Genomic DNA, 25,346 nt, shown 5'->3' with positions numbered 1-25,346 from the left:
GGGAGGGGCCTGCTGTGCTGGTTTTCAGGTGTTAGCACTTGGGGGAGCTGCTCAGCCCCCTGCCTGGTGCAGGGCTCAGTGAGTAATGTTTATCCTGTTTATCCGGTGAGGCCACCATGAGGCTCAGTGGGGGTTGTTTACCCTGTGAGGCCCCAGGAGGAACAACCACAGTGGTGGGGCCAGCTCTGGAGCCCTGGATTCAGCTCCTGCAGTAACTTCAGAGCTCTCAGTCTGCAGGGGCCTGGATGTTCCAGGGCGGGGCCGCTGATCTGCTCAGCCTGGGGTCAGGAGTGTCCTTGCTGTCCTGGGCCCTCCTGGCCTCTGCCTGTCCCAGGGGGAGGCCGGATCCTGGGCTGTGTCCCCGGCGCCCTGTGCTCTGGGGCCTGCACTGGTGGAATCGCGCTCCCGCCTGCAGCCCTTTTTGCTGGGAGCCTCTCCGGGAGCCGCCTCTGAGTTGCTCCCAGGCCTGTGGGGTGCCAGCTGCAGCCCTTAGGGAGCTTGGCGCACTCTCCTGGGCGCGCAGGTGTCTGTTAGTGTCCAAGGGAGCCTGAGGGCATCCCTGCCCTCCTGGGGTCCTGCTTTAACTCTCTGTGAGCCCCTTTCTGTCCGGGAAGGTTAGTGAAGCTCCTGCTTCTCCGGGCGGGCCTTTCCTGTCCTGGGGACACTTGCCCGGCCTCAGCCCGGGTCCTGGCGGGGCCCCTCCCCCTTGTGGAGGCCTTTTGTTTCTTTAATTCTTTCTTCCCCGTCTTCCTACCTTGATAGAAGCGTGAACTCTTCTCACTGTAGTATTCCAGCTGTTCTCTCTTTAAATCTCAGGCCGCATTCGCAGGTTTTCAGGATTATTTGAAGGTTATCTAGGTAATTTGGTGGGGACAGGTGACTTGGGGACCCTACTCTTCCGCCATCTTGCCCCGCCTGGAAAACATTTATATTTACTGATTTATTATAAAGAATACTGGTCAGGAAACATTATATGGTCTCCTTCATTTGGAGAATATAAAAGGTACTGAAAGGGAATAAAGGGGAAAGGAGAAAACAAAAGTGGGAAATATCAGAAAGGGAGACTGAACATGAAAGACTCCTAACTCTGGGAAAGGAACTAGGGATGGAGGAAGGGGAGGAGGGCAGGGGGTGGGGGTGACTGGGTGGTGGGCACTGAGGTGGGCACTTTTGCCCACCTCAGTATGTATGTTGACAAATTGAACACCAATAAAAAATAAATTTATTAAAGAATACTGGTCAGGAACAACTGAATGGAAGAGATGCATAGGGCAAGGTGTGGGGAAGGCACAGCTTTTCTGCTCTCCATGGGCTAGTAACTCTCCTAGCACCTGGATATGTTCACCTTGTTGTTCAGGAGTTTTTATAACACAGTCTCCGTTCTCTCCCTGGATATTAAGGTTGGGTGGGGCTGAAAGTTCCCACCCTTTAATCAAAGCTTGGTCTTTGTGATGACCAGCTGCATGCTGGCAACCTGAGGTGATCTAGAGGTCCCTTCCTAAGTCACCTCACCTCATTGGAATAACTTCTAGTATGCTCAGAAGGGTCTCTGTATGAATAATAAGAGACACTTCTATCCTCAGGGAATTCCCCTGGTTTTAGAAGGCCTGTGCCAAGAACCTGAGACATAGACCAAATATGTTTCTTGTTATAATACCATTGTGTACTTAAAAAAGAAAAAGCAAAGAAAATGTTCCCTTTCTTCTCTCTCACTCTCCTGCTATAAATATCTCATGCATGTGCATTCACACATACTTCAAAAGTTTCCTTGGGTTCAAGGCAGGTGCCAATGAGGCCAGTTCTCAGATCCATGGAAAAATTGGGGTTCCTGTGGTGTGTTTCAGATCCAGGGCCCCTTTCTCCCTTGTGTGTCCCCATAATAACCCTATATAATTAGGTCTTGAAGATTTAATGAGGAAAGATCCCACAGAAATGGGAAGAGAAGGAAAAGAATAGACTCTTCTAGGTGATCTGGGAGTATTGCTCTGATAATAACTCCAGGTAGAGGATCAAAATAGAACTGAATGCCTAGACACCCAGTTGGTGTCCAGAGAATCAGAGAATTTGTTGTTGGTGTAAAAGACAGCATGTACTTAGTGTCAGAAAACTCCATACAAATGTGTTTTGAAAATTCTTCCAACTATTTTGATCTTAGATGAAAAAAAATGGGCCTCATTTCTAGGTTGACACTTATTATCAGGTACCAAACAGTTTGGTTGATGCTCAGGCATTCCTGCAAACCAGTTTCAACAAGTCTGGCTCCCTGGTATTGTCCTTTCCCTTCTCTTCCTTCTCCTCCCCTGTCTTCCACTAACCAACCACATCAAGTAGAAATATCAGTGGGGTGATTTTCCATCCTAAATGCCCCAGACAATTCTTCAGCACATTATACATCAACAACTCTTCATTCACCGAAGCTCATGGCTGTAAAGTGACATTACTCACAGGCTGTTGGCTCTCATCTGACTTCAGATGGCCCCAGAAGTGGGACAGCCTTTCCGGATGCTTTTCTGTTCTCTCTAGAGGATGGTGAGATCTCTGGGACATGCACTGTGATCCACTGCCCATGGGCTGCAATTCCCAAATCTCAACAGCTTTGAAAATTAAAGGGTTTTTGTTTTCCTTGATGTTGTGTTTGTAACTTTGCATCAAACTCATGGAGTTTAAAATCAAACTGAAATAGATATTAGTGGGGGCATTTATTTTTCTGACTTAGTGTCAGTATGCATGTTTTCCTGCAGAAATAATAGTACGTTTGATTATGGAGAGTTGCCTCAGTCCCAACTAGATATGTTGCATCACATACCTTTCTAAGTCTGAGAAGGTCTGAGCTCCAGAGTACAAGTGGCCCCAAGGAGACCACATATAGGATGGGGCCTTTACTGGGGTCTGCCCTGATTGTGGCATATTTATAGGAGCTGCTGAGTCCAAATGGGCCAGCCTTGCAACCCTGGCTTGGTGATGCTATTTGTATAGCAGATGTAGGTGGGAACCTACCTAACTAGTCTTTACAGAGCTAGTGGACCCCAGGTCGGACTGGGGTGTGTGGTCCTGGGACAAGGGACCCCAGGTATGGAAATGCCTGTGCTGGTGTATTTATGTCTATTTCCTCAGTCCTCATCTGCACCCTTGTCTTGATTCAGTGTTTTACCATCAAACGACTGTTTGCATTTTGGGGTTGTGGCATCAAAAGCACTATTCCTACATGAAAATAAGAACTCCATTCCAAAAACACACCCTCCTTAGAAGGTTCTGAGAGGTTCCCTAGCAGCTGCATGAAATTGTTTCATGGAAATAAATATTCTTCATTTTTCCAGCTTAGTTCTTTTCCGATTGAAATAAGTGAATTTATTTTTCCTGAGTGTCCCTTCAGTGGAGAACTTTGAAAGCAAAACAGTTACTCATTTGGCTAGAAAAAAACCCATCTGCTGTGGGAGGGGAAGGCTTGGGGGCATGCAGTGGACCGGAATTAGCTTTAATGCTACTGTCTGAATGTGGTCATGGTGACAGCAGGATCTTAAATGTGGTTTTTATGCTATTCATGGTCATTTATGATGAGATTATTTAATTCCCAGTTTCCTTATATTTTGTAGATAACAATTCACTTATGTAAATAAGTATCTGGATATTTTTTTTTGGCTTTGAATGTAACTAATAATCTCCCTTAAGAAACATTAGTAGACAGGAAAACAAAGTGCTACTAATGTTATTGTCTGTGTCAGTCTTGGACAGATCACTATTTACAATGGAATATGTCAGAATATCCAGGCGTGAAGACTGTTCGTTTCCCAGATGGCCTGATTTGGAAGCCAGACATTCTTCTCTATAACAGGTAAGCACATTGGACAAAAGGAAGAATGATTTTATTCTTGCATACATGTAACAACCAAGTATATTTGAGTATTTTATAGAAACATCAGACACATTATCTGTAATTTGGGATCATTGCTGCCCATGATGCTTTGTGAATGGCCAGGCATTTGAGAAGCATTCTGTCCCCTTCTCCCATGTTTTCTCCCTTGGCATGCAGGCTTGCGTTACTTAGCACTCTCCCTGTGATGTCCATGTTTATAGGGCTGTGCATTATAGGTACATATATACTTTTATGCATAATGACACTGAGGCATTTTTGCATGTGTAAGTACCTTTGCACATGAATGGTAGGATTATTGTCACAACATAAGTTTCTGGCCCATAGCATGCATGACTGGAATCCACTGTTTGAACACAAGTCCTTATTTAATGCATTCCCCAGTGTGCATTGGGAAAGCCCTGCTGCCTGTAGCTGAGTGCATGAGGATTGTCACCTCTAGCTGTGCTTGGAAGCTTGTGACGCAGGTCAAGTACTTGACCAAAAGGCATATGACAGTCATATTCTAATAGTCCTGCTCCTGATGTCAAGAAATGAGGGGTTCATCAGTAATCCAGTAGAGTCTGATTTGTAGACCAGATGCCCAAAAGGCAAGTATACAGGCAGGGTAAATTTCTAGAAGCACTAAGATTTTTGGCTAAATTACATATTCAAAATAAGGGGATCCAGACCGTCCTTTCCCAGTAAGATCTAGAATGTAATGACAAACTTAATATAAAAGAAATATATTTCCTAGTGGTGACTGCTGTCTTTTGTCCTACCTGGAAGAGAAGACAGAAGCCCCATGCCTTCTTGATTTAGGAAATAGTGTGACCATTGGCCACTCCCCATGATTTTCAGGGACCAGCTTATGTGTTTGTCCTACACTGCTTTTAGGGGGCTGGGTGATTCTTTATCTTGTATTGACTTTTAATTCTCTTTCTTACTGGCGATTACATTTCATTGGGATCATTGGGCCTGTTTCCAGAAGAATATTATTCCCTCCTTATTTGCTGCCACTTTTCAGCTTCTTAAGTTCTGATGCTTGAGCTTTGCAATATGTATAAAGTCTGAGTCAGTGATACCCTACTGAATAGGTGGAGCACATGGAATCCCATGGCTCACTTTGGATCATCAGTTTGCCAGTGCTGCCAAAATAAAATACCACAGATTGAGTAACTGAAACAACAAAAATTTGTTTTTCCACAGAAATGTATTTTCTTTTGGAGGCTGGAAGTCCAAGATTAAGGTGTTAGCAGATTTGGTTTCTTTTGAGTCTCCTCTCCTGTAACCTGTAGAAGTCCATCTTCTCCCTGTGTCTTAACATGGTCTTCCCTCTGTGAATGTCTGTGTTCTCTAATCTCTTCTTGTGAGGACAACTGTCATATTGGATTAGGGCCCACCCTAATGACCTCATTTTAACTTAGCTTCCTCTTTAAAGACTCTTTCCAAATATAGTCACACACTCACATACTGAGGTATGCTAAGATATGAACTAGGCCTTCAGCATGTGAATTGGGGGTGGGGGACAAGTTCATCCCCTAATAAGTGGCATTGCTGTTGACTGCTTAAGGACAACGAGCTCTTACAATGAGAATTGGAGAAGTCTGGGTGTGATCTTAGCTATAATATTTACTATGTGTATAACTGTTAAGTCTCAGACTTCTCCTTTGCAAAATGGAGGAGATGCCAGCTTCACAGAGTTTGGAAAGGATAACCCTGAGGATGTACCTAGCATGCTTAGAGTGGTACTTGGCAAAGATCAAATGTCAGTGGTACATTTACAGGCATGGTATTGAGCATCTCTGCTTGGAGTAAGATGGTATGACAATTTAGAAAGAACTGTCAGTGGTTTTACATTGTGCTTAATTTAGTTCTTTTTCATTTGAAGTCAAGAATAAATACTACAATGTGGTAAAATCTTAATGGGCTAGAGAGATGGTTCTTATGGCTTATGGGACTTCACACCCTAATAAATACAGTGTTTGTTGATTCTAATGTTCTGGCTAATGAAGAGTTACCAAGTATTCTATATAAACTGAATTTCAATGAGCAAAGGTACAGTCTCCACCTGCTGTCCCCAGGAAGCAGGCCCTCAGAAGTAATAATACCCCCCACATGTCTGACCCACCCAGTGGTCCCAGAACCCGTTTCCTCTCATGTTTCCCCTTGAGTTCTGACTTTTTTTTTCCTTCCTCTTTTCCGCATCTCCTTATTGGCCACATCTATTGGCTTCCATCATGGAATCTGTAGAGGCTGCCTCTTCTGATTATTTTTTCTGAGCAATGGGATGTAGAATCTCCTTTCCGAAGTAACTGCTAAATATATGGCTTGCATGTCCACAAAACCATGGTGTAGCATAAGCAGGTCATAGAATATATTCGAAGCCAGTCATAGACATGGTGTTATTTATCTTTTGCTGCTTGACAGACTACCCTGAATTTAGTGTCTTAAAAAAATGTATGCATTATTACTTCTCACCATGCTGTGGGCTGATTGGACCCATGTGGCTGCCTGTCTGTGTATGTGAGTTGTTGGCCAAAAGCAGTGGCCTGGGAGCTTCAGTGTGGAGGGTTGCACCCCCATGGCTGGCAGTGATGGCAGCTGTTGGTGGGAGCTCCACTGGGGCTGTCACTTGTGCCACTCAGCTTCCTCTAGGAGCCTTTTCCACTTGGCATTGGCATCCCTCAGTGTGGTTTCAGGGAGTACTCAGAGAGGAAGGAAATGAGGGCCACCAGGCTCTGTAGGCCTTCAGACTTAAGACTCCCAGAGCAGCCCCTTCACTACACTCTGTTAAACAGAATAGGCAGGGACACAGCCTGGATCAGGGGAGCAGAAGTCAACCTCCCCTCTCCAGGGCATATAGGGAGAGAGGGAAAGGAAGACAAAGATGTGCTCTCTGGAAGGAAAGTGATGAAGCAGGAAAGCCAAATTAGAGAGTTGGGGGAAGGGATGAAGGACCAAAACAGACATTTGTAATGAAGGAGCACTCAGCACCATGGAGGGACCTACCTGTAGGAGGAAGAGAGAGCACAAGAGGCAAGCAGAGAGAGTTACTAAACACAAAGAGCTCACCTTTCTCCCTGCCTCCATTCACTGGTTTTTCCCTGTGTCTAGACACAAGTCACATGGCCTTGCCCCAAAAGTGGGAGTGGCCCGCCCCACCCCCTGCTGCTGCCTCTTACACCTGCTGCTTCAGGGCTCTTTCCTACTAGTAGGACTGAGCCCTACTACTGTCTGGGCTCTTTCCTACTACAGAACATCTTCATGAGCTCTCCCCTGTTAAAGTGGAATGCTCACCCTTCTTTCATCCCTTGGACCTCATCTTGGCACCCTATCCCACTGAGTTCTTGGTGTGTCTCTCTGTCAAGCTCTGTCACAGAAAGGGATTCCTGTCCCCCATAGCACATGGGGTCAGCCACTTCTCCTGGGGGTCTAGAGAGTTCTTAATATTTGTGCATGGACAGGATGGAAGGAGGAAGGGAGGATACAGGAATTAGGAGGAGGGAAGAGGTCAGGTGACATGGGTACTGCTAAGTGCAGCAAGAGAAGAAAGGAAAGAAATCATATTGGCAAGCTGGAAAACATGAACCTGTGACTGAGCCAAAAAAATTGACACAGGAAGTAGAAAAAACAGGCTTGAATTTGATAGGATCCTGACCTTCTGATAGTATGTTATTGAGGATTTTGAAAGATGTTGAGCTTAATATTTTCTGCCAGCTTCCAGGCACTCTAAATGGTACATTCTCTCAGTAGGCTTTCATGATGGTTCATTAATATGTTGTGTTTGCAGTGGGAGCTTTTCCTTAAGAAGGGGGATATGCCATCACTCTGTGTAAGCCATGGTTTTGAAAGGAGCATTGATTCAGGTCAGGGGAAGAAGCATCACAAACATGTCCATCACATTTCTTGCTCTTTCTGGCTTGATAATGGAGTCCAAGTGTGAGCCACTAATGGTTTTGGGGATATAATACATTTTCTGTGCTTTCAGGAGGCTGGGTCATTGTAAAACAGCCATCTCTGCATCGTTTCTGGGATGGGCTGCTTTATTTTCCTGATGGATGGTGAACAAGTTCCAATGCTGCCAGCCAGCTGGCGAGGTTGCTCTGAGGAGAGGACGGGTGCTGATAAAAGCATCCCTGCCAGATGATGATTCCAGTGTTTTCTTGGTCATTTTATTCTGCTTTACTTTAAGCCTGTGGATCAAGGGTTTTTCTGAACATGGTCTTACTCAGAGTGAGTAGCATTGTGGCTAGCTTTTCATGATTTTCCCATTTGGACAGAATGAAAGGCATCATTCATATCAGCAGGTGGCTGGTGGAAGAAAGCCTGAGCCACAGTGACACCTTGGTTTTCCCTGCACTGTGTATCCACAGGCCAGTACCTCAGCCTCTCTCTGGGCTTCTCCATTCTTGAGCTGTTCATTCAGTAGTAATTGTAGAATCTTTGTTATGCATGGACCAAGTGTACACTGGTAGCCAGAGCCTCAAGCCTCAAGCCAGGCTGCTAATGCTTAGTATAGGCAGCTATCAGGGCCTTGGGCCTGAGAAGGACAGCTGTTGACATGTTTAGCTACAGAACAGATGAGTTGAACACTCACGTTTCAGTTGTTGTCACCTTGGCCTGATTGAGGTTCCAATCCTGGCTCTTGATGTTGAAGACAAAAGTGATGTGAGTAGGAAGGAGAGCATCATAAAGACTAAGTGGGTTTCTCAGTAAAAGCAGAGAGGAAACAGGCAGGTAGCAAAGGTAACAGAGAAGAGTCAGGATCTACATCCTTGTGAGTGACCATAGCCCCATTGTGGGCTTCATGTGTTATCATATCAGTGCACATATGGAATGGGGTCTTAGGGAGAAAATCTCTTATTCAGTGTTGTCATGTTAATGCCTTTTGAAGAAGGTTAATGACTTGGTGCTCAAGGGCCATAATGCAATCATGGCTGGCCTGGGAGTGGGGCTCAGGGCAGGTGGCCATGAGTAGCAGCTCTTGGATGCAGCAGGAATCTCCAGTTGAGCAAAGGTAATTTTACAGCTTTGGACCTCCTAGAGAAGGAGGTTTTAGGATGTGCTATTATAGCATTATCTGCATCATCAGACATTGAGACCTAATCTGGAGGTAGGCTATTTCTAACAAGGTGTGGTAGGAAGAAAGTAAAGTAGTTACCTGGTTTCAAGAAGTAAGTGGAACTGGGTAACCTATGTGTGTATCTCCAAAACTATCCTCTGAACTGTCTTCCCAAACCTCCCCTTTTTTACACCTGTCCCTTTGATGTTTGTTTTTAATTTGTTCATTCACTGAACCAATATTTAGCAAAGGCTTATGTGCTGCTACCACACCCTGACCTAGGATCCAAGGACACAGCAGCAATTAAGCCAGACAAAAATCCCTGCACTCTAGAGAAAGGGAGAGAACCATGGGTAGGACATGAGGCCAACAGAAGGTCCAGAAGGAGGTGGAGGAACAAGTCATATGACATCAAGGAGGTTCTTGACAGAAAGAACAAGTGCACAAAGCCTGTCAGGAAAGGTTGTGAAAAGCCTTGATATTTGAAAACAAGACAGACAAGAGAACAATGACCAGGTGGCCTATGGCATGCTATGTGTGTGGTCACATGCACCTTCCAGGTTAGCAGAAACTGCCTGAATCTGTCATGGTCTTTGAACTACTTTTCAATTCTGTAAGTTCTAGGAAATGCATAGTAATGCAAATGACTCCAGTGTATAGGGAAGCAGATGGATTTTGTCTGGTAGACTGATTCCTCCGCTAACAGATCTGATCTGCATTCATGATTGCCTTTGACATGTCCATGTTTTGGATGTTCCTTGGAATTGGTTTTTGACACCTTGCCTTTTCCCTCATTAATTAATGACTTAAAAACTTTCACACATGTTCATTTTATATTTTGTGAAAGTGTCATACTTTAATCTTTGAAAAAAATGTATCTTTTTTGATCACCCTGAGACAGGAACATATCATCTGGGTCTGTCCAGCAACACAAGGAGTGTTCTAGTGTCGCTGGAGTATGTGGGTAGAGGAGGTCAGAGACACGGCAGGGTGTGGCCCAGGTCTTGGAGGTCTTGGCTTTTATCATGAGTGAGATGGAAGAGGCTCTCATCCTTTCTGTAGAATTTCATTTCTTTTTTACCCTGAATAATTGTCAAAATACTTATTCATATTCTCCTTCTGACTTCTCCTTCTGTTATCAACTGATTCCCAGCCCATGGTTATTTTGTTCAGAAGTTACCTGTTCTTCTCTGCTTGTGCACTGTTCCCAGCTGATCACAGTGGATGTGTTTTGCTTCCATTATTTCCTCTAGCTTCTTGGTAATGTTGAGGGACAGAGGACACATGAACATATGTTGTCATTCTGCCACTATCAGCCAGATACTTGTCTGCCCTAAGCTGACTCAGAGGCCAGCCTGTCTGCACTGGGCAGCATGGACTATCCCTACTGGACCTTTCAACACCTCCACCTGGTTCCACGCTTTCTGCAAATGGCTGGATGGCTCCAAAGTCAGTTGTTAGCACCCACATTTCTCAGGACATGAAACTGGGGCTCAAAGAGATTCAGCTTCTTGCCCAAGGTCATCCAGTAGGATGTACCTGACTTCAGAGTCCGATGTATCTCAGGCTGGTCTACCTCTGGTCATACTTTTAGAGCTCTTTTATTTTTCTATGAGTTAGACAAAACAAAATAATTCCTCTTTTCCTCCCTCCAAGTTGACTCTACTTTTAGACCTCTTGGCGTCTCTTTTGTCTTTCATTCTGGAAAGGTGAGTCTGTCTCTTCCTCGTTTCAAAGCATCTGACATCCAACTTTTCTTTTTCCAAATCCCTTGCCAGCCATAGTGGGATGACAAAATGCAAACCACTATGCAAGGATTTGAGCAGAATTTCAAACAGAGGGCCAGGTGCTGCGGTGAGCAGAATTTTCTAGGGACGGTTTTGAATCCAGATGGCTGAAGCAAACTGTCTTTCTGTCTGTGGCACAGGGCCAGTCCACTGAGCACCTGCCCTCTCCCTATACCCTGAGGGCCCTGTGAGACTGATTGTGTCCAAGAGCATGGCTTTTGGAGATGAGCTTATTGATCTTAGTAACATTGGACACAGAGCCAACATGATTGTAAGGGTCTATGTAATAAATATGTGAGACAGGAATTCAATGGGAAGTTCAGTCATCATCATGAACTGCCTGAGGGGAGGAGTAGGGCAGGAGCACAGTGGCAGTGGCCAAGGTCCGCTCTTGCTTGCTCTCTTTGGCCTGCTGTGGGAACCCAGGCAAATTCCTACTGCTCTTCCCTACCCCCCACCCACCCTGCCTAGGCTGTGCTTAAGGCTGCCTGCATGGAGGATCTCATAGGGTTTTGTGATTCACAGGAAGAGATGCATGAGAGAAAAACTGGTCCTTCTCAGCAAGCCCTCACAACCTCATCTACAGAGCATGGGGTCCTGGTGCTCCATGGAGCATATGAAAACCTAGAGTAATGGGGACTCTACTTATGGGGCAGCACCACAGGCCTGATGTGGCTGCTGCTGTCACTTCAGCTCAGGAGAATTTTCTGAGGACCTACTATATGTGAGATGCTATGCTTCTAAAAGGACACATATGACTGGGTGACGGGCACTGAGGTGAGCACTTGACGGGATGAGCACTGGGTGTTATTCTATATGTTGGCAAATTGAACACCAATAAAAAAGAAATTAATAAATAAATAAATAAATAAATAAATAAATAAATAAATAAATAAGCAATGCCCTGAAGGCACTTGTAATCAGTTAAAAAAAAAAAATAAACACCACCTCACCCTGGGTGGTCTCATCTGATTTGATTTGATGGCCAGGAATTATGGTCTCCTGTTTAGTTTTTTTCTGAGATTAAATAGCCTGTTCACACAGAACCACAGCCTTGCCTCCAAACCCTTTCATTTTTCCCAATGCCTGACACCTTTGTATTGATAAGGGATCAAAAGATCATCTTTCAAGGAGAAATGCTGTGTCACAAATCTGGCATCTTAGAAAGATCTGGAAGAGGGAGATTGTCATCCAGAGGGAGGAGGGGAGTACTTATCTGTGGGAAGCTGGTAGTACTAGACCTGTCTGCCTGGGAGCTTGGGACAGTCCTGGGTTCAGCCTCCTATCCTGGTGTAGCTATTAATAATGCCCTGTTCAATTCTAAGAGTAACTCAGTTTAGACAATAACGTATGTGGTTTCCTCACTCTGGGACAATGGCTACCTAGAGAGAGTAGTTAGATGAAGACATAGGAGCCAAGATAGGGCATTTTCATGAGAAAATATGAAATTAGGCCATGGCATGCAGAGAGCTCTTAAAGAAGTAGGGGGAGACAATCTTGGAAGGGATCAAATGTCACCAGCATTTGCTTTTAATGCAAGCGTGAGGTTGAAGAATTAGATAATGTCAAAGAACTACAATGAGGAATTCAGATCAACCTGGCCAGACTTCTCCTCTAGGGCTGTACCTGCCTGGGCCACTGTATGCCATGGAGGACTTGCTGTTTCTAAGCAGCATGTCACATGGAAAATCAGGTTTCACACTCTCCTTCCCCACTGGCAAGTGATCTCTGTCAGGCAGACCGTGTACTGAATACATGTTTTATCCCCAAAAGTTAGTGTAGCAAATAGCACTGGAAAGCATCAAATTACCATGAGGAGGTGTACTACGAGGGCCATTATGTGAGTCCAGTAGGGAATTGCTGGAGGTCACAGCTTGGGTAATAGCACTGGGAACTCACAGTGTCTGGATTGATCGATCACTCTTTCCAGCACCAAATACATATACACATACATACATACATACATACGTAGATTTTGATTGTTTGGGGTGGGAGTATTGGGTATGGGTCATAAAACATACATGGACTTAGCCTGAGAAACTATTAACCTAGCAATGATTACATTTTCTTTTCTCCTTCACTTTCCATACCAATCTGTCATGAGGATTATTCAATTTAGATTACTCAGGTTGTCTTGTAGAGCATGATTTATGGTCTTTTATTTAAGATAAATTTTGCACTCTCAGTAAATCAGATCTATTTTGTTATTTTTTTTATGTATCCTCTAAGACTTTGAGATTCCATGCTAGGAGATTACACATACATTCTATTATAGCTTCTTGTAATACTTTAAAAAGTTTGTAATAAACTAAACTACTAAAGTAAACCAAGGAGTTTTTCTTTTGTTTTTCTGTTTGTTTGTTTTGTTTTGTTTTTATTTTGTGGGGTTTTTGTTCTTGAAATTTTCCTGTATGGTATGAGGTTAGAATCTAACTTTATTTCACTTTAAAAAATAGGAAATGATTAACATGGTTTAGTGAGCGTTCCATCTTTTGCCCAGTGAATTGAAATGGGATGGTTGTATTTGTCTGTTCATGTACCAACAGTGTACTGAATACAAAGTAGGGTAAATAAAAAGAGACTTATGTCTTGATTATCATGCTGAATTTTAAAAACATTGAGGATGAAAGGAAAACCTTTCAAAGCTCTCAAAGTGAAGGATCTTTGTGACAAGAAACAAACTTGCCAAAGCTAATAGAGCATTACTTTTTATTATTAAGAATAAATTCTCTTCAAAATAAGATATTTTGCTGAACTGAACTACTCAAGGCAAAAACTAAGGTAGTTTCAAATTTGTGAAGACTTGAGTGATTTACTGAAGGATGTATTTAACAAAATGAGATGAAACTAAAAAAAAAGAGTCAAGCATGGAATACAAGCAACAGTTATTACTGAGGAAAGCACTAGAAGTCATACTTAAGTTTAAATATTTGATAATATTTTTAAATAAAATAATAACTAAGAGGTTTGAGTCAGGAGATTGAGGCATAGAGGAATGAGGTGGAAGTTTGCTATTCCCTGGTTCATGTAGGATAGAGTTACCCTAGTTAAATGTACAAAATGAACAAAAAGTACAAGTAAATCTGTGTGTTGCATATTTCAGTAGATGTGAGAGGAACAGACATGGTATTATAATTTCTAAACCACTAGATACAAAGTAAAGAATTCAGCCAATACACTAAAATGCAGGAACAGAAAAAGAAAAAATAAAAGAAAGTATGGTAAATTGACAATTAAGAGAAAAGCATGTAAAGCTATATGTTAGCAAATTGAATTTAGATAAAAAAAAAGAAATGTTAAAATAGTCACTAATAACAAAAATGCAAATAGATTTTTCTCCTATAACAATTCCTAAAATAAAATAGACTCTCTGATTGGGTTAGAAAACAAACAAAAACACAACTGTATGATATATACAGAGGACAGATTTTAATCAAAATGCTGCAGCAGAATGAAAATAAAGGAATTGAAAAAGTTATGTCTGGAAAATGCCAGAAAAAGACACCTGATTTAACAGTGTTCTTATTGAACAAATAAAAAAATAAAACATTAAAGGCATGGAAAGGAACAAAATGAATCTTTTTATATTGATTAAAGGCAAATTTACTGAGTACACAAAGTGGTTATGAACAGGTATGTGGCAAACAATGTAGCTTCCAGATATTTGCAACTAATACTGATGAAATACATAGAAGAAGTGGACAAAACCAGAATCTCAGGAAAAAGTTTGGTTAATAGGATGAAATAAAATAGTTGATAAGACTGAACCAAAAAATACAAAGAAATACAACAAACAGAAAATACTTTTAAACACACTTGAAATATTTACCAAAAATTATTTTTGAACCATAAATAATATCTAGTATATTATAAAGTAGATCTCATATAGCACATATTCTCTGTTCAAATGCTATAGAAGTAGAAATAACAACAGAGGGATTGTGTGCAGTATTATGTCTGCATAGATATCTATAATCTGCACTTAATTAAAGAAAATATTTTTATTTATTTATTAATGAGAGACACAGATAGAGAAGCAGAGATACAGGTAGAGGGAGAAGCAGGCTCCCTGCAAGGAGCCTGATGTGGGACTCGATCCCAGGACCCCAGGCGTCCCTGTACTTAATTTTTTTTAAAAGACATTCTCAAATTAATCTTGGTTCATTGGGCCTTTCAAGAAACATCTTTTAAGGAATGAATGACAATGAAAGTGAACATCTCAAGACCAGAGAGATATTATCAAAGTACAAATTAGAAAACAAAGTTTGAAATTTGGTTAGTAAGCCTGTATCTCAAAAAGTTAGAAAATTGCATATAAAAATAAATCTGAAGAAAGCAGAAGGAAGAGGGACGCCTGGGTGACTCAGTGGTTGAGCATCTGCCTTTGGCTCAGGGCATGATCCTGCACACCCAGGATGGAGTCCCACATAGGGCTCCCTGCATGGAGCCTGTTTCTCCCTCTGCCTCTGTCTCTGCCTCTCTGTGTCTCTCATGAATAAATAAATAAAGTCTTAAAAAAAAAAGAAAGCAGAAGGAAGGAATTAGTGAATAAATAAAGTATTTTTAAAAGACACAAACATGCACCTTTAGACACAAGAAAATCAAAAACTAAAGTCTTGTTCTTTGAAAACATAAAAAACCCTAAGTGAATAAATGAACATATATATATTGACTACCTGGTTGAAATGGGTGATTTTCTAGGGGAATAAAAATTACTAATTATACATAAAAAGTAGAACATCCAGGATAGATTTAGAAATACATAAAAAATGGGAAAAGTAGGCAAAGATTTACATTTTAAAAGATATATCTTTACATTTGAATTTTACACCTTTAAGAATAGATAAATCTACATTATATCAATTATTTTAGAATGTGGATAAAAGATGGAAAATATATAACACTGATATAAATTACCATGGTAAAGATATCTCAATAGAAAAGAACTGTCAACAAATCTTGCATGTGAATATGGATGCAGATATTCTAAATGAAATACTGGCAGATGAAATCCAGCAGTGCCGTAGGTGAAAAAGACCAAATAAATTTTATCCCAGGTATGCAGAGATTAATTAATCTTCTTGCAAAGATTAATTAATTTATTAGGTTTGCTAATGGAATTCACTCCATATCCATGTTAAACAAGGAAACAAAGACAAAATCTCAATTTATAGAAAAAACTTAAATTCAGCTATAATCCTTGATCAAAACACATTGCAGACTAAGACTAGAAGAAAACTTTCACAATTGGATAACTATTATCCACAAGAAAACTCCCACAAACATAAAGTTAACTGTTGAAAACTTGGATTTACATCCAAATCAGAGATAAAGTGAAGATGCCAGATATTTCTATCTGTGGAAGGCCCTAGCTAGAGCAAATTAAAAATAAGAGATCTAAATATTACAGAGGAAGATATAACACTGTCATTGCTCCTAGATGATTATTTACCTAAAAATAAAATTAGCTGACAAACTTTGAGCTAATAAGAGAGTAGAGCAAGGAAGACAAGATAATAGCTGAGTGAATAGCAACATGAAATAAAGGGTCTCATTTACAATAGTAAGGATAACTCTGAGATAATGAGGAATAAATCTGGTACAAGTGCACCTTACCATTGTGAGGAGAACTACAAAAGTTCACCAAAGCACTTCAAAGAGAGTGAAACAGCCACAAGTGACATGTGTGTTCTTTCCAACCCTCTTCCCCATATGGCCACCCAGATGTTGGAAGTAGGATGGAGCAGGAGGACTGCTAAGGAAGTTTCCTGGCTCTCACTCTAGAACCACATTGGCAGCCTGTCTGCATCAGGTCAAGGGGGTCTATAAGGAGACAGTAGATTATCTTTGAAAATTCTCAGTTTGTTCACTGGTTTCTTTGGTGGCCCTCTGAGTCCTTGTGGCCCATAAAGGTGTTCTACATCCTGCTGCCCATTTTGATTCTTCTGTTTTAATTTCCTGGCTTCTGCTCTGCCTTAAGAAGCTCCTTGGGTACTTGTTGACAATGGGACTTCTTCTCTAGCTCCCCTGGGGTCTGACAGCAGTTGTGAACTACAGCTCAGGACTCTGCCACATGTGCGTTCCAGACCAAACTTTGAAAGACTCTGCCTGCTGAACACTAATACCAGTTTTGTGTTTCTTTAATTAGATGGAAGCTAGCAGGAATTTGGTGGCTGGAAGTCCTGAATTTCAGCCCATGTGCTTACCTCAAGTATATTATTGTCACCCTCTTGCTGTCCAGAGAAAGACCACCTGAATGATGAATTATGTTCATGCCATCAGAGGCCATGGCAAAAGAACCAGTGAGAACTTGAATGAGAAACATCAAACAATCAATCATTTGAATGTTTCTCTTTGGTACTTACCTAGTGAGTGCTTCTCATTTTTACCAGGGATACATTAATGCTAGACAACTTTAGTGAATCATTTTTCATGCATTTGGTAATCAGCAGGCAAGATGTGTTATGATTATAACATAGTCCTTTGATGATCTTGGTAAGCAGAACATTGTATGGGATCCATTTTATGGTCTTCCAGATCGTGCCTCCAGAAAAGGCTTACTGAAGATCCGTGGCATCTGGGTTTGAAGGTTAAAGTACCTTCTGACCTTCCAGTAGAAGGTCAGAATGTTGTCACTTTTTATCATGTTGTTATTTACACTTAGTTATTATGAAAGCTGTCTTTAGATTGAGGACAAGGTAAAGAAAGAGCTCTTTGTATTTCAAAAGACTAAATGGTTAAGACAATGGTTAAGACATGGTTAAGAAAAAGTCAAAATGCTAATTTCTGTCCCTCCTTCTCTATACAGCTAAATTTCATTATATGTCTTTCAGTCCATCCACTTAATATACTTTTATGTGATTATAATGACTATTTTTCAGTCATGATAAATATTTTCCATGTTTCCATAGACTTTTCCTAATCATCATTTTAATGGTGACATAATAGTCCATTGAGAAGATATATTTTAATTGACCATTATTTGGTAAGTTTCTAATTTTTTAAAAAAATATTGTACCTTTATTTTGAAATAATTGTAGATTCACAAGAAATATTTTTAAAACTGTACAGGAAGGTCTATCTTCCTATCCTTCACAATTTTCCCAATGGGTAAGACTTTAAATAACTCTAGTACAATATCATCACCAAGAAATTGACATTGGCACAGTCCAGTTTGTTTGCATTTTACCAGTTTTACATATGTGCATTTGTGTTTGTGTATAACTCATTTTTTACAATAATAAATGTATTTTATTGGTGTTCAATTTACCAACATACAGAATAACACCCAGTGCTCATCCCGTCAAGTGCCCCCCTCCGTGCCCGTCACCCATTCACCCTCACCCCCCACCCTCCTCCCCTTCCATCACCACTAGTTCGTTTCCCAGAGTTAGGAGACTTTATGTTCTGTCTCCCTTTCTGATATTTCCCACACATTTCTTCTCCCTTCCCTTCTATTCCCTTTCACTATTATTTATATTCCCCCCAAAATGAGAACATACAATGTTTGTCCTTCTCCGATTGACTTACTTCACTCAGCGTAATACCTTCCAGCTCCATCCACATTGAAGCAAATGGTGGGTATTTGTCGTATCTAATGGCTGAGTAATATTCCATTGTATACATAAACCACATCTTCTTTATCCATTCATCTTTCGATGGAAACTGAGGCTCCTTCCACAGTTTGGCTATTCTGGACATTGCTGCTAGAAACATCAGGGTGCAGGTGTCCCGGCGTTTCATTACATCTGAATTTTTTGGGTAAATCCCCAACAGTGCAATTGCTGGGTCGTAGGGCAGAACTATTTTTAACTCTTTGAGGAACCTCCACACAGTTTCCCAGAGTGGCTTCACGAGTTCACATTCCCATCAACAGTGTAAGAGGGTTCCCTTTTCTCCGCATCCTCTCCACATTTGTGGTTTCCTGCCTTGTTAATTTTCCCCATTCTCACTGGTGTGAGGTGGGATCTCATTGTGGTTTTGATTTGTATTTCCCTGATGGCAAGTGATGCAGAGCATTTTCTCATGTGCATGTTGGCCATGTCTATGTCTTCCTCTGTGAGATTTCAGTTCATGTCTTTTGCCCATTTCATGATTGGATTGTTTGTTTCTTTGCTGTTGAGTTTAATAAGTTCTTTATAGATCTTGGATACTAGCCCTTTATCTGATACGTCATTTGCAAATATCTTCTCCCATTCTGTAGGTTGTCTTTTAGTTTTGTTGACTGTATCCTTTGCTGTGCAAAAGCTTCTTACCTTGATGAAATCCCAATAGTTCATTTTTGCTTTTGTTTCTTTTGCCTTCGTGGATGTGTCTTGCAAGAAGTTACTGTGGCCGAGTTCAAAAAGGGTGTTGCCTGTGTTCTCCTCTAGGATTTTGATGGAATCTTGTCTCACATTTAGATCTTTCATACATTTTGAGTTTATCTTTGTGTATGGTGCAAGAGAGTGGTCTAGTTTCATTCTTCTGCATGTGGATGTCCAATTTTCCCAGCACCATTTATTGAAGAGACTGTTTCTTCCAGTGGATAGTCTTTCCTCCTTTATCAAATATTAGTTGACCATAAAGTTGAGGGTCTACTTCTGGATTCTCTATTCTGTTCCATTGATCTATGGGTCTGTTTTTATGCCAGTACCACAGTGTCTTGATGACTACAGCTTTGTAGTACAACCTGAAATCTGGGATTGTGATGCCCCCAGCTATGGTTTTCTTTTTTAAAATTCCCCTGGCTATTCAGGGTCTTTTCTGATTCCACACAAATCTTAAAATAATTTGTTCTAACTCTCTGAAGAAAGTCCATGGTATTTTGATAGGGATTGCATTAAACATGTAAATTGCCCTGGGTTACATTGACATTTTCACAATATTAATTCTGCCAATCCATGAGCATGGAATATTTTTCCATCTCTTTGTGTCTTCCTCAATTTCTTTCAGAAGTGTTCTATAGTTTTGAGGGTATAGATCCTTTACCTCTTTGGTTAGGTTTATTCCTAGGTATCTTATGCTTTTGGGTGCAATTGTAAATGGGATTGACTCCTTAATTTCTCTTTCTTCAGTCTCATTGTTAGAGTATAGAAATGCCACTGACTTCTGGGCATTGATTTTGTATCCTGCCACGCTGACAAATTGCTGTATGAGTTCTAGCAATCTTGGGGTGGAGTCTTTTGGGTTTTCTATGTAGAGTATCATGTCATTGGCAAAGAGTGAGAGTTTGACTACTTCTTTGCCAATTTGAATGTGTTTAATGTCTTTTTGTTGTCCGATTGCTGAGGCTAGGACTTCCAGTACTATGTTGAATAGCAGTGGTGAGAGTGGACATCCCTGTCTGGTTCCTGATCTTAGGGGAAAGGCTCCCAGTGCTTCCCCATTGAGAATGATATTTCCTGTGGGCTTTTCGTAGATGACTTTTAAAGATGTCGAGGAATGTTCCCTCTATCCCTACACTCTGAAGAGTTTTGATCAGGAATGGATGCTGTATTTTGTTAAATGCTTTCTCTGCATCTAATGAGAGGATCATATGGTTCTTGGTTTTTCTCTTGCTGATATGATGAATCACATTGATTGTTTTACGAGTGTTGAACCATCCTTGTGTCCCGGGGATAAATCCTACTTGGTCATGGTGAATAATTTTCTTAATGTATTGTTGGATCCTATTGGCTAGTATCTTGTTGAGAATTGTTGCATCCATGTTCATCAGGGATATTGGTCTGTAATTCTCCTTTTTGGTGGGGTCTTTGTCTGGTTTTGGAATTAAGGTGGTGCTGGCCTCATAGAACGAATTTGGAGGTACTCCATCTCTTTCTATCCTTCCAAACAGCTTTATTAGAATAGGTATGGTTTCTTCTTTAAACGTTTGATAGAATTCCCCTGGGAAGCCATCGGGCCCTGGACTTTTGTGTCTTGGGAGGTTTTTGATGACTGCTTCAATTTCCTTCCTGGTTATTGGCCTGTTCAGGTTTTCTATTTCTTCCTGTTCCAGTTTTGGTAGTTTGTGTCTTTCCAGAAATGCGTCCATTTCTTCTAGATTGCCTAATTTATCGGCGTAATATATATATAATATAATTAATATATAATTATAATATATTAATATATAATATAATATGTTTTAAATCGTTTGTATTTCCTTGGTGTTGGTAGTGATCTCTCCTTTCTCATTCATGATTTTATTAATTTGAGTCTTCTCTCTCTTCTTTTTAATAAGGGTGGCTAATGGTATATCTATCTTATTAATTCTTTCAAAGAACCAACTCCTGGTTTTGTTGATCTGTTCCACAGTTTTTCTGGTCTCAATTTCATTGAGTTCTGCTCGCATCTTAATTAACTCTCTTCTTCTGCTGGGTGTAGGATCTATCTGCTGTTTTTTCTCTAGCTCCTTTATCTGTAAAGTTAGCTTTTGTATTTGAGTTCTTTCCAGTTTTTGGATGGATGCTTGTATTGCGATGTATTTCCCCCTCAGGACTGCTTTTGCTGCGTCCCAAAGATTTTGAATGGTTGTATCTTCATTCTCATTAGTTTCCATGAATCTTTTTAATTCTTCCTTAATTTCCTGGTTGACCCTTTCATCTTTTAGGAGGATGGTCCTTAACCTCCATGTGTTTGAGGTCCTTCCAAACTTCTTGTTGTGATTTAGTTCTAATTTCAAGGCATTATGGTCTGAGAATAAGCAGGGGACGATCCCAATCTTTTGGTATCAGTTCAGACCCGATTTGTGACCCAGTATGTGGTCTATTCTGGAGAAAGTTCCATGTGCACTTGAGAAGAATGTGTATTCAGTTGAGTTTGGATGTAAAGTTCTGTAGATATCTGTGAAATCCATCTGGTCCAGTGTATCATTTAAAGCTCTCGTTTCTTTGGAGATGTTGTGTTTAGAATACCTATCAAGTATAGAAAGAGCTACATTGAAGTCACCACGTATAAGTGTATTATTATCTATGTATTTCTTCACTTTGGTTATTAATTGATTTATATATTTGGCAGCTCCCACATTCGTGGCATATATATTGAGGATTGTTAAGTCCTCTTGTTGGATAGATTCTTTAAGTATGATATAGTGTCTCTCTTCATGTCTCACTACAGTCTTCGGGGTAAATTTTAGTTTGTCTGATATGAGGATGGCCACCCCTGCTTTCTTTTGAGGACCATTTGAATGTTAAATGGTTCACAAACCTTGTATTTTCAGACTGTAGGTGTCCTTCTGTCTAAAATGAGTCTCTTGTAGACAGCAAATATATAGGTCCTGCTTTTTTATCCAGTCTGAAACCCTGCGCCTTTTGATGGGGTCATTAAGACTGTTCAAGTTCAGAGTTACTATTGAAAGATATGAGTTTAGTGTCATCATGATATCTATTCAGTCCTTGTTTTTGTGGATTGTTCCACTGAACTTCTTCTTAAAGGGGAATTTTAAGAGTCCCCCTTAAAATTTCTTGCAGAGCTGGTTTGGAGGTCACATATTCTTTCAGTTCCTGCCTGTCTTGAAAGCTCTTTATCTCTCCTTCCATTTTGAATGAGAGCCTTGCTGGATAAAGTATTCTTGGTTGCATGTTCTTCTCATTTAGGACCCTGAATATATCCTGCCAGCCCTTTCTGGCCTGCCAGGTCTCTGTGGAGAGGTCTGCTGTTACCCTAATACTCCTCCCCATAAAACTTAGGGATTTCTTGTCTCTTGCTGCGTTAAGGATCTTCTCTTTATCTTTGGAATTTGTGAGCTTAACTATTAGATGTCTAGGTGTTGAACGGTGTTTATTGATTTTAGTGGGGGGATCTCTCTATTTCCTGGACCTGAATGCCTGTTTCCCTTCCCAGATTAGGAAAGTTTTCAGCTATGATTTGTTCAAATACATATTCTGGCCCTCTGGCCCTTTCGGCGCCCTCGGGAACCCCAATTAAACGTAGGTTTTTCTTCCTCAGGCTGTCGTTTATTTCCCATAATCTATCCTCATGGTCTTTTAATTGTTTGTCCCTTTTTACCTTAGTTTCCCTCTTTGCCATCAACTTGTCTTCTATGTCACTCACTCGTTCTTCCACCTTGTTAACCCTCGTCATTAGGACTTCTAGTTTGGATTGCATCTCATTCAATTGATTTTTAATTTCTGCCTGATTAGATCTAAATTCTGTAGTCATGAAGTCTCTTGAGTCCTTTATGCCTTTTTCTAGGGCCACCTGTAGCTGTATAATAGTGCTTCTGAATTGGCTTTTTGACATTGAATTGTAATCCAGATTTTGTAACTCTGTGGGAGAGAGGACTGTTTCTGATTCTTTCTTTTGAGGTGAGGTTTTCCTTCTAGTCATTTTGCTGAGTGCAGAGTGGCCAAAAGCAAGTTGTATTGGGAAAAGGAGAAAAAGAGAGGAGAGAAAGAAGGAAAGAAAAGAGAAAAAGAAAAAAGGAAGAAAAAAAGAAAGAGAAGAAAAAGAGAAAGAAGGAGAAAGAAAAGAAAAAGAAGGGTCGGGGAAGCACACAGAAATAAAAAAAAAAAAAAAACCCACGGGGGAGTATCTTCTGATTCTTTATACTTTAAGTCCCTTGACTTTCCCCTGGAACTTGTCCCTCTAGTTGGCCTTCTGGGGAAGTGGTCTGTCGTGCTGATTTTCAGGTGTTAGCACTTGGGGGAGCTGCTCTGCCCCCTGCCTGGTGCAGGGCTCTGTGGGGGTTGTTTACCCCATGAAGCCCCATGGGGAACAACTGCAGTGGCCGAGGCCAGCTCTAGAGCCCTGGATTCAGCTCCCGCAGTAACCACGGATCTCTCCATCTGCAAGGCCTGGAGGCTCTGAGGCAGGGCCGCTGATCTGCTCAGCTCGGGGCAGGAGCGTCCTTGCTGTCCTGGGCCCTCCTGGCCTCTCCCTGTCCCAGGGGGAGGCCGGATCCTGGGCTGTGTCCTGGCCTCTGTGCTCCTGGGCCTGCACTGTTGGATTTGCGCTCCGGCCGGCAGTCCCCTCTGCAGAGCCTCTTCCTCTGCCGGAGCCCCCTCCGAGGTGCTCCCATGGCCACGCAGCCCCCTCCGCACGGAGCCTCTTCCTCTGCGGGAGCTGCCTCAGCTGCTCCCGGGGCCGCACAGCCCCCTCTGCGGAGCCGCCGCCCGAGCCCCTCTGAGCTGCTCAGGGTCCCGCGGTGTGCGCTGCAGCCCTTAGGGAGCTCGGTGCACTCTCCCGGGGTGCAGGTTTCTGTTAGTGTCCCAGGGAGCCCGAGGGCATCCCCGCCCTCCTGGTGTCCTGCTCTAACTCCCTTCGGGTGCCTTTCTGCCCGGGAAGATTGGTGCAGCTCCTGCTTCTCCTGGAGGGGGTTTTCCCGTCTTGGGGACACTCGCCCCAGCCTCAGCCCAGCTCCTCGCGGGCCCCTCCCCCTTGGAGGCGTTTTGTTTCTTTATTTCTTTTTCCCCATCTTCCTACCTTGATAGAAGCACGAACTCTTCTCACTGTAACATTCCAGCTGGTCTCTCTTTAAATCTCAGGCTGAATTCGTAGATTTTCAGGATGATTTGAAGGTTATCTAGGTAATTTGGTGGGGATAGGTGATTTGGGAACCCTACTCTTCAGCCATCTTGCCCCTCCTCCCCTGTTTGTGTATAACTAAACAATTTCATAACATGCTGATTTGTAAATCTCCCCACTCACCACAATTAAGATACATAACTGTTGCATCACTACAAAGATCCCTCATATTATCCCTTTGTAACTACTTCCTCCTTGTCTCTAACCCCTGGAAAACACTAATAGGATCTCCTTTTCTGGAATTATGGCATTTTAATGATTTTATATAAATAGACTCAATAGTATATAACCTTTTGAGAGTGGCTGAATAGCACTCAATGGTCAGTGGTATGAGTGTACTACAGTTTGTTTAACCATTCGTCCCTTTAGGAACATTTGGGGTCTTTATCCTTTTTAGCTGTCATAAATACATCTCTTGTGAACATTTGTGTACAGGTTTTATGTGAATGTAAGTTGTCATTTAGCTGGTATGAATTATACAAGAGTACCATTGCTGCCTTATATAAGTGGATGTTTAGTTTTACAAGAAATTGCCATACTCTTTTTCAGAGTTTTTGTTCTGTTTACATTCCCCTCTGTACCCAGAAATATGAGTGACTGAATTACTGTGTGTCCTTATTAGTATCTTTTATTGTGATAAACCTGTAATATCTCATGGTGGTTTTCATTTGCATTTCCATAATGGCTAATGAGGTTGAACATCTTTGCATGTATTCATTTGTCATATGTATATCCTCTTTAATCAAATTCCTATTCATGTATATTTGCCCTCTTTTCTAATTGGGTCATTGCTTTTTATTATTCATTTAATTTTTACTGAGTTTTAATATTCCTTCATATGTTCTAAATGAGTCATTTGTTAGACATGTCATGTGGAAATACCTTTTGCCCTTCTGTGGGTCGTCTTTTCAGATTCTTAAGTCTCTTACAGAGCATTTTAAAAAAATCTTAATAAAATCTATTTTATCAAATTTTACTTTAATGGATTGTTTTTGGTAACCAAGTCTAAGAATTTTTAGCCCAGGAACACTTAGCCTAGATGCAAGTCCCCAAGATTTTTTCCTAAGTTTTATAGTTTTAAGATTTACATTTAAGTCTGTAATTCATTATTGAATAACAGGAGAAGATTAGGTGGAGGTTCATCTTTGTGGTTATTTTC

At 41.3% G+C, this 25,346-nt stretch overlaps 1 protein-coding gene across 9 annotated transcripts in view; it reads left to right on the top strand.

Moving 5' to 3' along the window:
• The window catches only part of CHRNA7 (cholinergic receptor nicotinic alpha 7 subunit), a 135,674-nt gene that overhangs the window by 64,724 nt on the left and 45,604 nt on the right, over positions 1 to 25,346 (top strand). For 7 of the 9 annotated variants that reach the window (XM_077868746.1, XM_077868793.1, XM_077868791.1 and 4 more), the window contains one exon: positions 3,723 to 3,832. The exons of the other annotated variants lie outside the window; for them this stretch is intronic. In XM_077868746.1, the coding sequence (XP_077724872.1) occupies positions 3,723 to 3,832 (110 nt within the window). The remainder of the gene's footprint in view (positions 1 to 3,722; positions 3,833 to 25,346) is intronic. 9 annotated transcript variants of the gene reach the window in all.

This window comes from Canis aureus, chromosome 2, assembly GCF_053574225.1.
Source record: "Canis aureus isolate CA01 chromosome 2, VMU_Caureus_v.1.0, whole genome shotgun sequence".
NCBI lineage: Eukaryota > Metazoa > Chordata > Mammalia > Carnivora > Canidae > Canis > Canis aureus.
This window is presented reverse-complemented; position numbering and strand designations above follow the sequence as displayed.